The following is an 11,625-nucleotide window of genomic DNA, read 5'->3' as shown; positions in this document are numbered from 1 at the left end:
CATGTTCGTTTTGTTCTCTGTTCAGGTAAGCATTTTTGTAGGACAAATGGTAATAAAATCCTGAGTGACTCTTTTTAAAATTTCTCTAGAGTTTCAAGAAAATTCAGATTTGATAAATTGATTCTGCAATTAGACAGGCCATCTACTACTTGAGAGCTCGTGGATGAAATATCTCGTTTTAGTCAGTTACTGTTTTCATCCCTTACATCTCAAACTACAATTTTTTTTGCTTTGATTCACATGTCTTGCTGATTTTGTATTTCTAAAATATTTGCTGATATGAGCAGCAACCTTCAAGTTAGCTTTTGCCTCTTTCCTTTTCTTTGAATTTGGTCGATGCTACTTTTGAGCGGCTTCTGTGTACAGGTTAAAGACAAAAGCAGCCTTTTATGTGTTATGAAGTGTTCCAACTGTAAAAGTATAACATGACAACAGACACCACACTTTCCGACAGCACATTCGCAAAAACCTTTCTTAGGAACAGTCAGTGAACAGTGTCGATGAACAAGACAGTAGCAGTTCGTATGACTTCAGAACAAAAATTCTTTAATATGCTTGACTTGATAAATAACTGATTACCATCTTTGAAAACCTTGTTGGTTTTCATTCGTCTTGAAGAAGACATTCGATGAGCTTTGCGAAATTGTCCAATCATTCCCTATCGTCTATTAGACTGATTTCTCCTGATAACGTCTATTGAAATCTTGGGAAAGAGGGAAGTATTGCATTTCCATCCAGATGTTGGTAGTGGAATCTCCTATCTCGAAAGGGCTGTCGCCTGAAAGCTCTTCTTGACAGAGATTGTCGAGCAAAGCCGGGTCATCTCTAAATAATTTTTGTAACAATCAGTTCACTTTTAGTCCCGGAGACTATTACAAATCTCTCCCAAGTTTTGTGTTAAGCGATTCAAGACAATCATCATTTATGAGTTTTTTTAATGCTGCAAAAACCATTTTGAGCGAGTCTTCTTTCATATTTCCGCCATCTTTTTTCACTTCCGTCCGGCAAAACCGATAGCTAGTGCCAGACTCCCACCGTATGAAATCAGGAAATGGCGTAGCTAACATACTAAGCGGGTTTTTTTTAGCACCTCTTTAGGTGGCAGCTTCACATGCCATACATGTGGTAAGCTGGGTTGGGAACAGCCAAACTGTTCTCCCACGGCAAGGGTGTGGGAAGGTGGATCACATAAGGGACGTTCGCGCCAAAATCTTCCTACGGTGAGATTTTCTTCATTTCTCGCCTAGAGTTAGGTCATAAAGTACTTACTCCAAAAATGAAAAAAAAATGAGGGTCACCGACTTTGTTTCGGAGAAAATGGCAGTGGAAAAATGCCTTAATTTCGAGAAATCGGTCATAATAGCGAGATGTAGGCTCATCTCATCGAAAATCATAAAAATAAACTGTTGGAGTGAAAGTTTCCGTGCATAGGTTTTTAGGAGTGAGATTTTTAGATAATTGTATGCCGCTAGGGATGTGGTAAACAGTAGAGTTCATCCTCGACGAGCGTTTTCGTAAGCTCTATCCGTTGCAACCACTACCAGAATTCGATGGCACGAGGAAAGAAAATGTTAAAAAAAGATAACTTCTTACGGTGAGAATTTTTTCAATTCATCATATTTTGTAGATAGTAAGTAAAGTAAGTGATTCATGATTAAAAAAATAGGGGTCACCGATGATCTGAACGAGTAAAATCGATGTGATTTTGCAAAGCTCTTGGAAAAGTTCCTTTGTCACGCTTTTGCGTGACCTGTCGGGCAAGGACTGGAACCCAAGAGAGGATCGATCGTTGAAGAGATGAGAGGTTTTTACCGGAAAAAAAACCTTTCTTGAGCATAGCAACGAAGTTTTAAGCAGGGGTCATCTTCATTTGGTTTTTTTTTTGTATAATATCTCTCCATTGCCGTCATACTCATCCTCTGGAGTGTGTTTTTTGTGAAATTCAATCGCTGATTGTTTCCACGCAGGTCCGCACTATTCAAGCAGACGAGGACGAAAATCCTGCTCAATTTTCACGAAAGTAAAGGAAAAGAACTTTAAAAACATGCATTCACTTTGAACTTAAGTTCGTAGGGTGATAAAAACATTAAAAAGAAACAGCCCCATTAAATTTACGCAACGGTTCGTCCTCGAGTTTTCCAAACTTTCAGCCACTAGTCTACTCGATCAGCTACCTTTTCCAGAGCTTTTCCATCCTCCCGCTCACTTCTCTTTGAAGTTTCATGATGATTCGGAAATAAATGTGCCATTCTTTTGCCGGCCTGGAATTTTTTCCTCGGCGTTTTTGTCGCCATGTTATTTTGACTGATGCTTGAAAAACTTGTATGAAAGTCAAGTAGACTAGTGCACGACTGATAAAACCTCGCGAATATCAGTCGTGCAGTAGTTTACTTGACTTTCATAAATATTTTAGATCAATTTTCACTGATCACGATCTTCTCTGATCCAACGCTGTGCAAGACTTATCGTCCACGGTTTTTGCAAAGGTTTTAAAATCTCAACTTCACTAATGCTCGAAGTAATGCGTGACATATTACAGTCGCGTTACCTGCGCAGTAACGTTGCGCACAAACAATTAGCGCGAACGTCCTTGAGAGATCAGTGTGTTTACGTGACACACCGATGTTAGCTACGCCATGCTGATTAGGCCCGAAAGGCTGAAACAGCTGTCCATGGCTGCTAATTGACCGGGTAAAATGGTTGTGCGCATGCGTGATGTGTTGGCCATACCGGGTTGGTGTTAACGCGTGTCACCTTGCTTTTATTGTTGTCTTATTTTCTGAAGGTAAAAATCATGCTGTAGATAGCAGAATTTAGTGGTATTCGACCTTCGTTCCCTCATTTTGAAACAAATATTCTTTTGAATTTGCTCGTCATAGCGAGGCTAGAAAGCTTATTAGCATTAAAACAAAAGAATATTTTATTTGGCCTCCATTATGAAAGGGGTCTATACCCGGCCATTTATTTGCATATATGCCTCATTTCTTAATAGCCTGTTCCAGGCTCTCAGATAGTCGAGAAAACGAAAAGAACTGCGTGTGAAAAGCGAGTGGGGGCTTGGGTCGAGGCGAGGCGGGAGAGCCTGTAAGCATCTCTTTAAATTCTTCATTCCAGTATACCAGCTCCTGGTATACCCTCTGATTGGTCAATTTTGACAGTTTATATCAACACTTTCGTCATCATTTTGATTCACGCGCGGAGCACGAAAGAAAGAGGTGAACGCTGTCGCCGAGTGTCTTAAAGTATTCCCAAACGTACATGCCCTCAGATTCGAGCAAAAGTTGTGTCTGTTCAACTTTAATAAGTCGAAAAAACGATCCGTTTGCAATGCTTCCAACTGGTTTTGGTAAAAGAATAAATTTTCAGTTACTGCCGCGCGTTGCGAAAGCGCTTCAATGTTGTGATACGACATCTCTCCACACCGCTTACAATATAGCATCACCGGGTACGATATATAGTTCGCATTTGACACAACTATTATGTCCCCTGCACGCCACAATTGTTACAATTCAACGGCGCTCTCTGAAACTCTGACGAACGATATTTTTTGTTATTCTTTCTTATGCAAATACTTGGCTGCGTATTCGAATTCACCAGTTAGGGTCAATTAAATTTCTGCCTTCATCGCCTTCGAAAAAATGAGAGCAAAAAGAAAAAACCCAAAAAATTTGCCGAAAACAGGCTTGTATTTCCGTTGTATGTCTTAAAGCTTTAAAAGATCAAGCGATTTTCAGGAAGCGAAGGTGATGGCTACGTGTCTGTATACTGCAAATGCAATTGAAGCCATCCACATGAAATATCAATCTTTCACATTCATTATCGGTTGTCCTGATGCATCAGAGCTGAAGTTTATTGATGAGACCATCTTATCATCTAGGCCAGAAACTTCAATGGTCGGGTTTCTGTTTTCCTTGGAAAAGTCAACAGAGCGTCGGGAACTCGCAGCTTTCGAACTGGTCGTGTCTTTTGGTCGAATTTGCTAAATCTCCCGTCGGTGATTTCCTTGACACTCGTTTCCCGGTTGCTTTGACAATGCCTTCGTTCGCTTGTAAAGTTATTTTCCTAAAAGTGCCTTAAATTCTGGCTAACGTACTCGCACAAGCGAGAATTAACGCATCACCTTTGAACAACAATAAAAGAATCGCGCTTGAACTCGCGTGGGACCACACAATGCCGCCCTTTTTCAACACTTTGACATTGACAGTTTGACATGCAAAAGGTTATTTGCAAAGTGGGCGGAATGAAGAATTTAAAGAGATGCTTACAGGCTCTCCCGCCTCGCCTCGAACCATCCCCCACTCGCTTTTCACACGCAGTTCTTTTCGTTTTCTCGACTATCTGAAAGCCTGGAACAGGCTATTTCTTAAAGAATGCCGCTGCAAGAACGCAATAATGGCCGAGTATTCAACAGTTATTCTGAAGTTCAAAAACACAAGAACAGCATACGGGAGAGTTTTGAAGAAAAAGAAATCCATCTGGTTTGAGAAGAGAGGCAGTGCCAGTTCCCAGACTCCCAACTATCGACTCACATGGGCCACCGCCCTTAGAGGCACCCTTCACTTACTTTACAGCGATCCCATTTTTGAGCGATCACAGCATGATCGCAACGATCGTATCGATCATCGTAAGGATCATATGAAAACCAGCCCTAAAGCGAACAAGGAGGTGGTTAATTCGAGATTAGTATACCAAACAGTGCTCGTTCTCACCCAGCCATTTTCGAGATGGCTTTCTGGTTTTCCGCCTCATTCGTTGATTTCAAATTTCATCGTAGTAATAATCTCCATGATGTGTATACTGACCCTAAAATTTGAACATAATCTACTAGCACTGTTCTCAAAGAGACCGGCCACAAAAATTGTTTAGGTCACATACCGCTGTGCGGGAAAATACTACGCAAGTTACCATTTTGTTAACTTTTGTTTCACGTAACATGGATTAAAGAAACGAATATTATAGAAATTCCAGTCGATGAGTGATCAAATCATTGACCTTGACGAGTTCGCTTTACGGGCGGAAAAATGTTCTTCGTATTTCCTAACGGAAAACGAGCGGGCCCTTTTAACTATGTCAAACAAAGCTGGTGTAAAAATAGAAACGAGAAAAGTTGCTGTTTATTGCGACACAAAAAAACCTGTTTTCTTAGCACCATTGTAATGCGCTTGCTTTAAAATGATGAAAAGTAACGTTGCCTCCATGTTGTCATGATTTCCTTATTCGTAAGTCGGTTTAAATCTGTTCATGCAAAAGAGTGTGTCAACAATGACGGCTTGTCGTGTTGAAAATCTGTTCGAAAATCACATGATGAGCTAATTATACTTTGTTTTCGATAGTTTTGGCGATGTGCCCTGATATTCCATCCCTGATAACCGGTGATTGACCTTTGATTGGCATTATTGCAAAAAACTTGGCCGAGCAAAAATCATGAGTAAAAAAAAGATTTATTTAGTTATTGCCGTAAGAAAGGAGATCAATCTCTATAATTTACATGGGTTAACGGAAAACATATCATCTTTCTTTTGGTATAAATAGCAGACTTTCGCAAAATAAAGACCAAACTAGGAGTGTATTTTCCTTTCCAATACGAGCAAATATTTTCACTTCTTAATTTACAAGCTTTCTCTAGCACTGTCACTGTCCTTTCTCTTTCAAGCAAAAAGAAGAACTTGCTGGAATGTACCATCCACTAGATATTTGGGCATGTTACAATTCACCGTGGATTCTGCGTATTGAAGGATAGTTTCAAGAGATGGAAGAGAATTTCGGAATTATTAAACAATAACTTTACCTCGGTCTTCTGAAAATTGCAGTGAAATACAACGGATATTCAAGTAATCACGGCTGAGTAAGGGCTGCCTTTGTATCGGAACTAACCAGAAGAAGCACGAATAGGAAGATCAGGTTAATTCTGGTATTTCCCTTTTTTCCCACCGAAATTGCGAAAATTGAATAAGATAATCTCATTTGAAAGAAATCTCCTTGTGATAATCTATTCATTGCATTAGAAGTTATATCCACCGGTGTTTTGCCTTTTCCTCACAAACTGAGCAGGATATCCGCTATTCATTCATGTTATACAACTTTCGCGATTCGGTTGAGTTTAACCCCGTTTAGTGTAATGTAGCATAGGGGCCAATACTACGGCATAATCAATGTAAGACAACGAAAAAAATGTATGTTTTAAAAATGCATCACCCGGGAGGCGTACCTTTGTTCTCTATAATACCAGCGAAGAACTCCGGCTGTAAACTGAATTCAAACCTTTGTCAGCTCAATTGATAAATGAGCGGCAATATGTTGGAGGATCGACAATAAAATATTTATTCTGTTTTTATTCATGACTTGTAAGTCCTCGATGAGTTAACTGTTAATGAAAGCGTGATCTCATGGAAACTTGTTTGTATTATACTCCGGAAACACGGATGTTGTATCGTGGTTCAGTTGTTATTGAACGTGTTAAGCGCATGGCGATAGATGTTCCACACAAGGAGAGCACCAACGTACATTCGACTGACGACAGTCCTACGCCTCAGCAACCGACATCCAGAGAACTTTAAAGACCAGCATCGCGGCTTACAGATCATACACAGTTGTAGGAGCTCTCTCTTCCGCCATACAATGGAGCGTGCAAACACCAGGGACAGACAACTGCACAACGCCTATTAACAAAAACTCTGCTCACTAAAAATTGCCACCAAATCACTACAACGACTGGAAACAACACTTCACTTCGAGCTTTACACATTTCATCCGTGATCGTGGAAACCAACATCTCAAAATAAAGAAAACTCCTCCGTGAACACATTTTCACTTGCACAAACAAAATACAAAGGCATCGCCCAAAGCTAAAAAGGCATCGAAATCAAGACAGTTGTACCAGAAAACGACTTGGTCAACATCAGTACACCTTTTCGACCGAATAACAAAATAATTATATATTAACAAAGTACAAGACCACTCTCAACTCACGACAACCGTGAAACTTCTTTTTATTCAAATGACTGTTTTATGCTTTTCATTCGAGTACACCTTAAGTCCGTCTCATGCATTTTTTCTGCAGACTATTTACATTCATTTTATGTTTCAAAAAGGGTTACGGTCTGGGACAAGTAGCTTAGGACTTTTTTCGAAACAACATTTAATTTATCTTACTATGATCAGTTTTTAAGCTGTCGAAGATGTATACGGCCACGCACACTTCACTCCGACGCGAATCGGTTTAGTTGGAGCAACTCAAACAGCAACCACCTCAAAACAGTATTGGATGCTCAATCGCACGAACTATTTCTTTCTTCATCTGGGGATTTTGACTTGTTGCGTGTGAATAATATTCAAGATGATAAGTGAAAGGAGTACCATTACGCTCAGTCGTTTGTGCCAGCTATGAAATCCAAGCAAAAATTCGTTTGGGCTGTCACAGATTTGTTGTTCTCGGCTGTTCTGCTTGTTATTGACGTTATTTGCTAAACTGCCAAATTATTTTTGTTTAATGCATTGTCTTCCAGCTGTCCTCAACGATCAGTTACCATTGAAGGGTAAACTAAAGATGTAAAAATGACATTTTAAATGACAAACTAAATTGGCTCTTTTGAATGAAACTTTCGCTAGGATGACCTTCATATGCAGTTTGCGTTGAATCCTCCTGTTTTCCCAGTCCGATGGCAAATGCAGTGGTTGTTGTATGGCATCACTTTACCGAACTGTTTTTCGTAATACTGTTATTTAAGTGGATGATTTTGTCATTTAACAAAGAATTCAACAGAAATCCGTTGGGCCTTCAAGCGTGTTTAACAACGATTCAACATTTTTATAGATATTATTGTCGATCACTGTTGAAAAGCATGTCACCAGCCTCAGCGATTGGCTAACGTAGTTCAAATCAGTGTGAGTTTTTTCAACGGAGTGGAGCTCGTCGTTCACTGAATAACGTTCATCGTGTTGAAATCAGAATTCAGATGAACAGCTCAAAATTCAACAAAGCCTGTAACATTTGTTGGCCTACAAAAATAATTTTGAACTGTGTGTCATCGGCTTAGTGCCTCTTGTGGAATTTCATTAACATTTGTACTGAAGAAGAAAAAACTAGCATGAACAAATTATCAGTGTTTTTATAATCATACCCTGGCGTGCAGGCACACAGACCCTTTGGCGTTATTTATTGTAGCCTTCCTTACAAACTAAAGGTTAGAGTTTTTACATTGGACAATATCCCTGCACAATCATACAATTTGTGCTTATAACTTCAGTTTGTGCAGCAATTCCACTATGCGTAGTCCAGCTTGGGTCCTCCTCTTCCTCATGGACTTCTTTCCGCCATCTTGTTCTCCTGTTTTGGAACCAGGTACGGACTTGAGCTTCTGTCAGGCTTATTTCAGAAGCTAACTTACAACGCCGCAACTTGGAGATGTACTTCTCACTAACAAACTCTTCTTCAAGTCTTTTAAGTTGCTCTGGTGAAAAGAGCGGTCGTTGTTTTTGTCTTTTTAAGGCTCTACGAGACCTTCTTGGGTTTGTGTAGTTCGCTACAAGACATAAATGAGATGAGGAAATGTCATCATGATCACACTTGTTGTGCGGACCGGTACTTTGTATGAAAGTCATTTGAATTCAGACGCGACTATGCTAGATCGAAAGCGCTAAGGGGCTAAGGGGATAATTGGATATAGTTGTAATTATTTTTCCATATCAAAAAACGCGTGGACTTGATTTCTGTTTCGCTTAATCTTATCTGAATCGCCTAGTTAGGAATCAGTCCCATTGGCTCAATTTATGCTGTTTTGTTTAGTTTCAATTGGTCTTCTTAAATACTCAGCCCCGCGAGCATTCGAATACCTGTCTATACATGCGTATATGTTTATATCCGTACACCTGGTTAAAGCGAAAGCGAACGGAAAAAAAATACGCCCGCTCGAGGGGAACTTTGAGAGTATTCCAATAGATAAGTTCTTAAGCTCAACAGAGTCAATTAATGACTTGTGAACCGAATCCCTAATATTTGCTTTGAATTAAACTGGTTCCTCGAAGGCAGTCAGTTATTCTTTTATGATCGCGTCGTAAACGTCTGGCATGATCTCGCATCAATCGTCTGCTTTGCTTTTTCAGAACAGGAAACCAGTTGTAACTTCACAAAGTATTTCCGAATTTAGTCTGTAATCATGCATTTGAAGCAAGTTTTAATTGTGTTAGCACCTCTGTGGTCGTTTGTCGCTATCATTCAATGATGGTCTTGAACTGATTTTGCGACATATTTTGAGCTTCACGCTGCCGGGTCGACACAAGCATGGCACGTTTAATATTTAGTCTTCTATTTGAAATGTGACCATTTCAAATCAATTTTTGGACCAGGTGATCCACTGAAAAAGGAAGAACAAAAAGAAGAATAAAAGAAGAAGAAGAAGCAAAAGAAAAACGCAAAGTGAATCTATAATCACTTTCTCTCTTGAAGCTTTATGAAACACTTCCTCACTTATACCTTCCGTGATATTTTTGTCTACAACTGGGATTTCTAAGATTCTCGCCTACATCAGCAAGCAAACATTCCTTTCAATTAAAAAGAAAACGTCGGAGAACTGACATACAGACATTTAGTACACTGATAAATTGGGGAGTAGTTCTTCTTAGCCAGTTAGGTTAATAAGAGTATCGCTACAGCGACTGGCCAAAAAAAAAAGCTAATAAGAGAAAATAAATAAATTACTGAGTTATGGCATCGTAGTAATTTCGCGTCCGTGTTTTTTCTGTTTTTTCTCCAACTCAGTAGTCAATAGCGAAGCGCAAAATTTTAAGTCCAGGTATACAATTGATTGCCACGCGGTTTCAGTGCTCAGTGGAATAAGACTTATTATGTTTACGCCCACAGTAAGACTTCTTACCTTAATCGATTAATGCGCTTGCTCCTACAGTTGCAGACAGTGATAACTCCTTTATCCCAGGCGAAACGCAAAAAATGCTAAACAATATACAGTGGTTTACAAGTTTTATAAACTTACCTGGTGGAATACCATGCCTTGAATACCTCGTAGCATAAACCCAGGCAGGCCATGAATTATCTGCTGCAATGAAATTGAAGTTCGGCGCTGGAGGAGTTAAGCTGTCATTTGGTAAATGGCGTTCCAGTTTGCGTGGAGAGGAGTAACACTCCACGTAATGACGACCAGTGATTGTTTTAATGTCTCTAGACGTGTCGTCTCCACTTTGTTCGTCAAGATTTAGAATGTTCCTTATGGAAAAAGGATGATTTAGGGCAGATTTGGAAGAAATGACACGAGAAAAGGCTGAGCCATATTTCACTCTGGCCGCGGACATATTAGTCAAAGCAACTTGTTTTTGCAGCTAGCTTACTCTGTCATTGCATGTACACAGTCAACTTCTCGGCTGTTTGGCACCAGTTTAAGTCATTTAGGAGACTTAAGTCTCATGTTTTGATAACTTACCTAATCATAAGTGAGGTGTACTGTAACTTAATTGGCTCTTTAGGTGTCTGTGAATAATTGCGGTCAGGAAACAGACAGCTTCCCTGCCTTTGAAATTGTATTCCTCTTTACCGGAAAATTCTGTCATCGCTCTTCTTTGCAAGAATCACGCATCATACAACGGCAAACAGTTAGCAACAAGAAGGAAGTGGCAGTAAGAAACTTATCGGTCATTGTAACTATAGAGATTTATCACCCTGCTCCGCAATCTGCCACGGTCCAATCCGCAGATGCGTGCACAAGCAATCACCGCAAATTTCCGGTTCTGTTTACACGTCGGCCAGGGAAGGAAACAAACGTTCGCAAGGTTACCAAACTGTTCTGGTGACTTTCCGGATGGGAAGCTATCAAATTCTTAAAGTCTTTGAAGTCATGTTAGTCTGGCAGACATATTTCTAATTTTTTGTTTGTTAGCTGAACTTGCGCGGAATGCATTTACGAGAAGCGTACAAACTCTTTGTGAGTGACATAACTGGGTTCATATAGCAGTGATTCGCTTGTCAAGATGTTTGTGGTGTATTCAAGCGGCCAAAAAGTAAAAAAATAAAAAAAATAATAATAATAATACAAAAGAGCGATGGTGGCGTGAAAAGGTGATTCATACGCTGCTCTTACAAGATAGATTAAATAGCAATTCACGCTGAGTTCATGGCCTCGTTAGCACCTGTCTTTGCTCTCTTGCGTGTATAGAGCCTTTCCTTTGCTTATTTCTACATATGACCCTGCTGGTAAAAGTAATTTTGCCTGATGAGAAACTTTAAATGTCTGCAGTTTTCTCTAATCTAGTGGTGTCCGACAGTAAGCCTATCCCGATCGAACCAAATTGTGTAAACAGCAAGGCGGCAAATAGTTATAACTAATATGAGTACAACCCGCCTCGGTGGATTCAGCAACTCAGTCTGTGGTAACTGTAAGCCATTCATTAATTCGCTTTTGTTACAAGCCTGATAATTTGGCGGATAATTAAAGGTCATTAAAAGCTTCCGAAAAAACGGCCCCTCTGACATGATCCTGAGGGGAAGAAAACTAGCGGTGGCGAAATAAACCCATTGAGGCTAAAATAGTAATCAATTGAGAATACCCTGACTACGTTGCCAGGGGCCCAATGTTCTTCTCAGGGGTAAGAACTTAAAATTAAGTGTAAAACAATCCC

General features: G+C 39.8%; 1 protein-coding gene across 2 annotated transcripts; it reads right to left on the bottom strand.

The window, feature by feature from the left end:
- Positions 1–6,973: 6,973 nt before the first annotated feature.
- Positions 6,974–10,710, bottom strand: LOC138013117 (homeobox protein engrailed-like). Of its 2 annotated transcripts, XM_068860094.1 has the most exons (3): positions 10,434–10,710; positions 9,990–10,219; positions 6,983–8,522 (listed from the first exon to the last, which is right to left on the bottom strand). In XM_068860094.1, the coding sequence occupies exons 1-3, from the start codon at positions 10,439–10,441 to the stop codon at positions 8,194–8,196; spliced, it is 567 nt and encodes a 188-aa protein (XP_068716195.1). In that variant the 5' UTR covers positions 10,442–10,710; the 3' UTR covers positions 6,983–8,193. The 2 variants fall into 2 exon arrangements, with proteins under 2 accessions (XP_068716194.1, XP_068716195.1); XM_068860093.1 differs by lacking the exon at positions 10,434–10,710 and having other exon boundaries at positions 6,974–8,522; positions 9,990–10,413.
- Positions 10,711–11,625: the final 915 nt, after the last annotated feature.

Source organism: Montipora foliosa, chromosome 8, assembly GCF_036669935.1.
Source record: "Montipora foliosa isolate CH-2021 chromosome 8, ASM3666993v2, whole genome shotgun sequence".
NCBI classification, from domain to species: domain Eukaryota; kingdom Metazoa; phylum Cnidaria; class Anthozoa; order Scleractinia; family Acroporidae; genus Montipora; species Montipora foliosa.
This window is presented reverse-complemented; position numbering and strand designations above follow the sequence as displayed.

Bases quoted from the DNA above. Each gene is read 5' to 3' on its own strand.
- LOC138013117 (XM_068860093.1), bottom strand. From the start codon at position 10,305: ATGTCCGCGGCCAGAGTGAAATATGGCTCAGCCTTTTCTCGTGTCATT. The intron at 8,523-9,989 runs GTAAGTTTATAA...TATGTCTTGTAG, and splicing joins AAGGCATGGTATTCCACCAG to CGAACTACACAAACCCAAGA.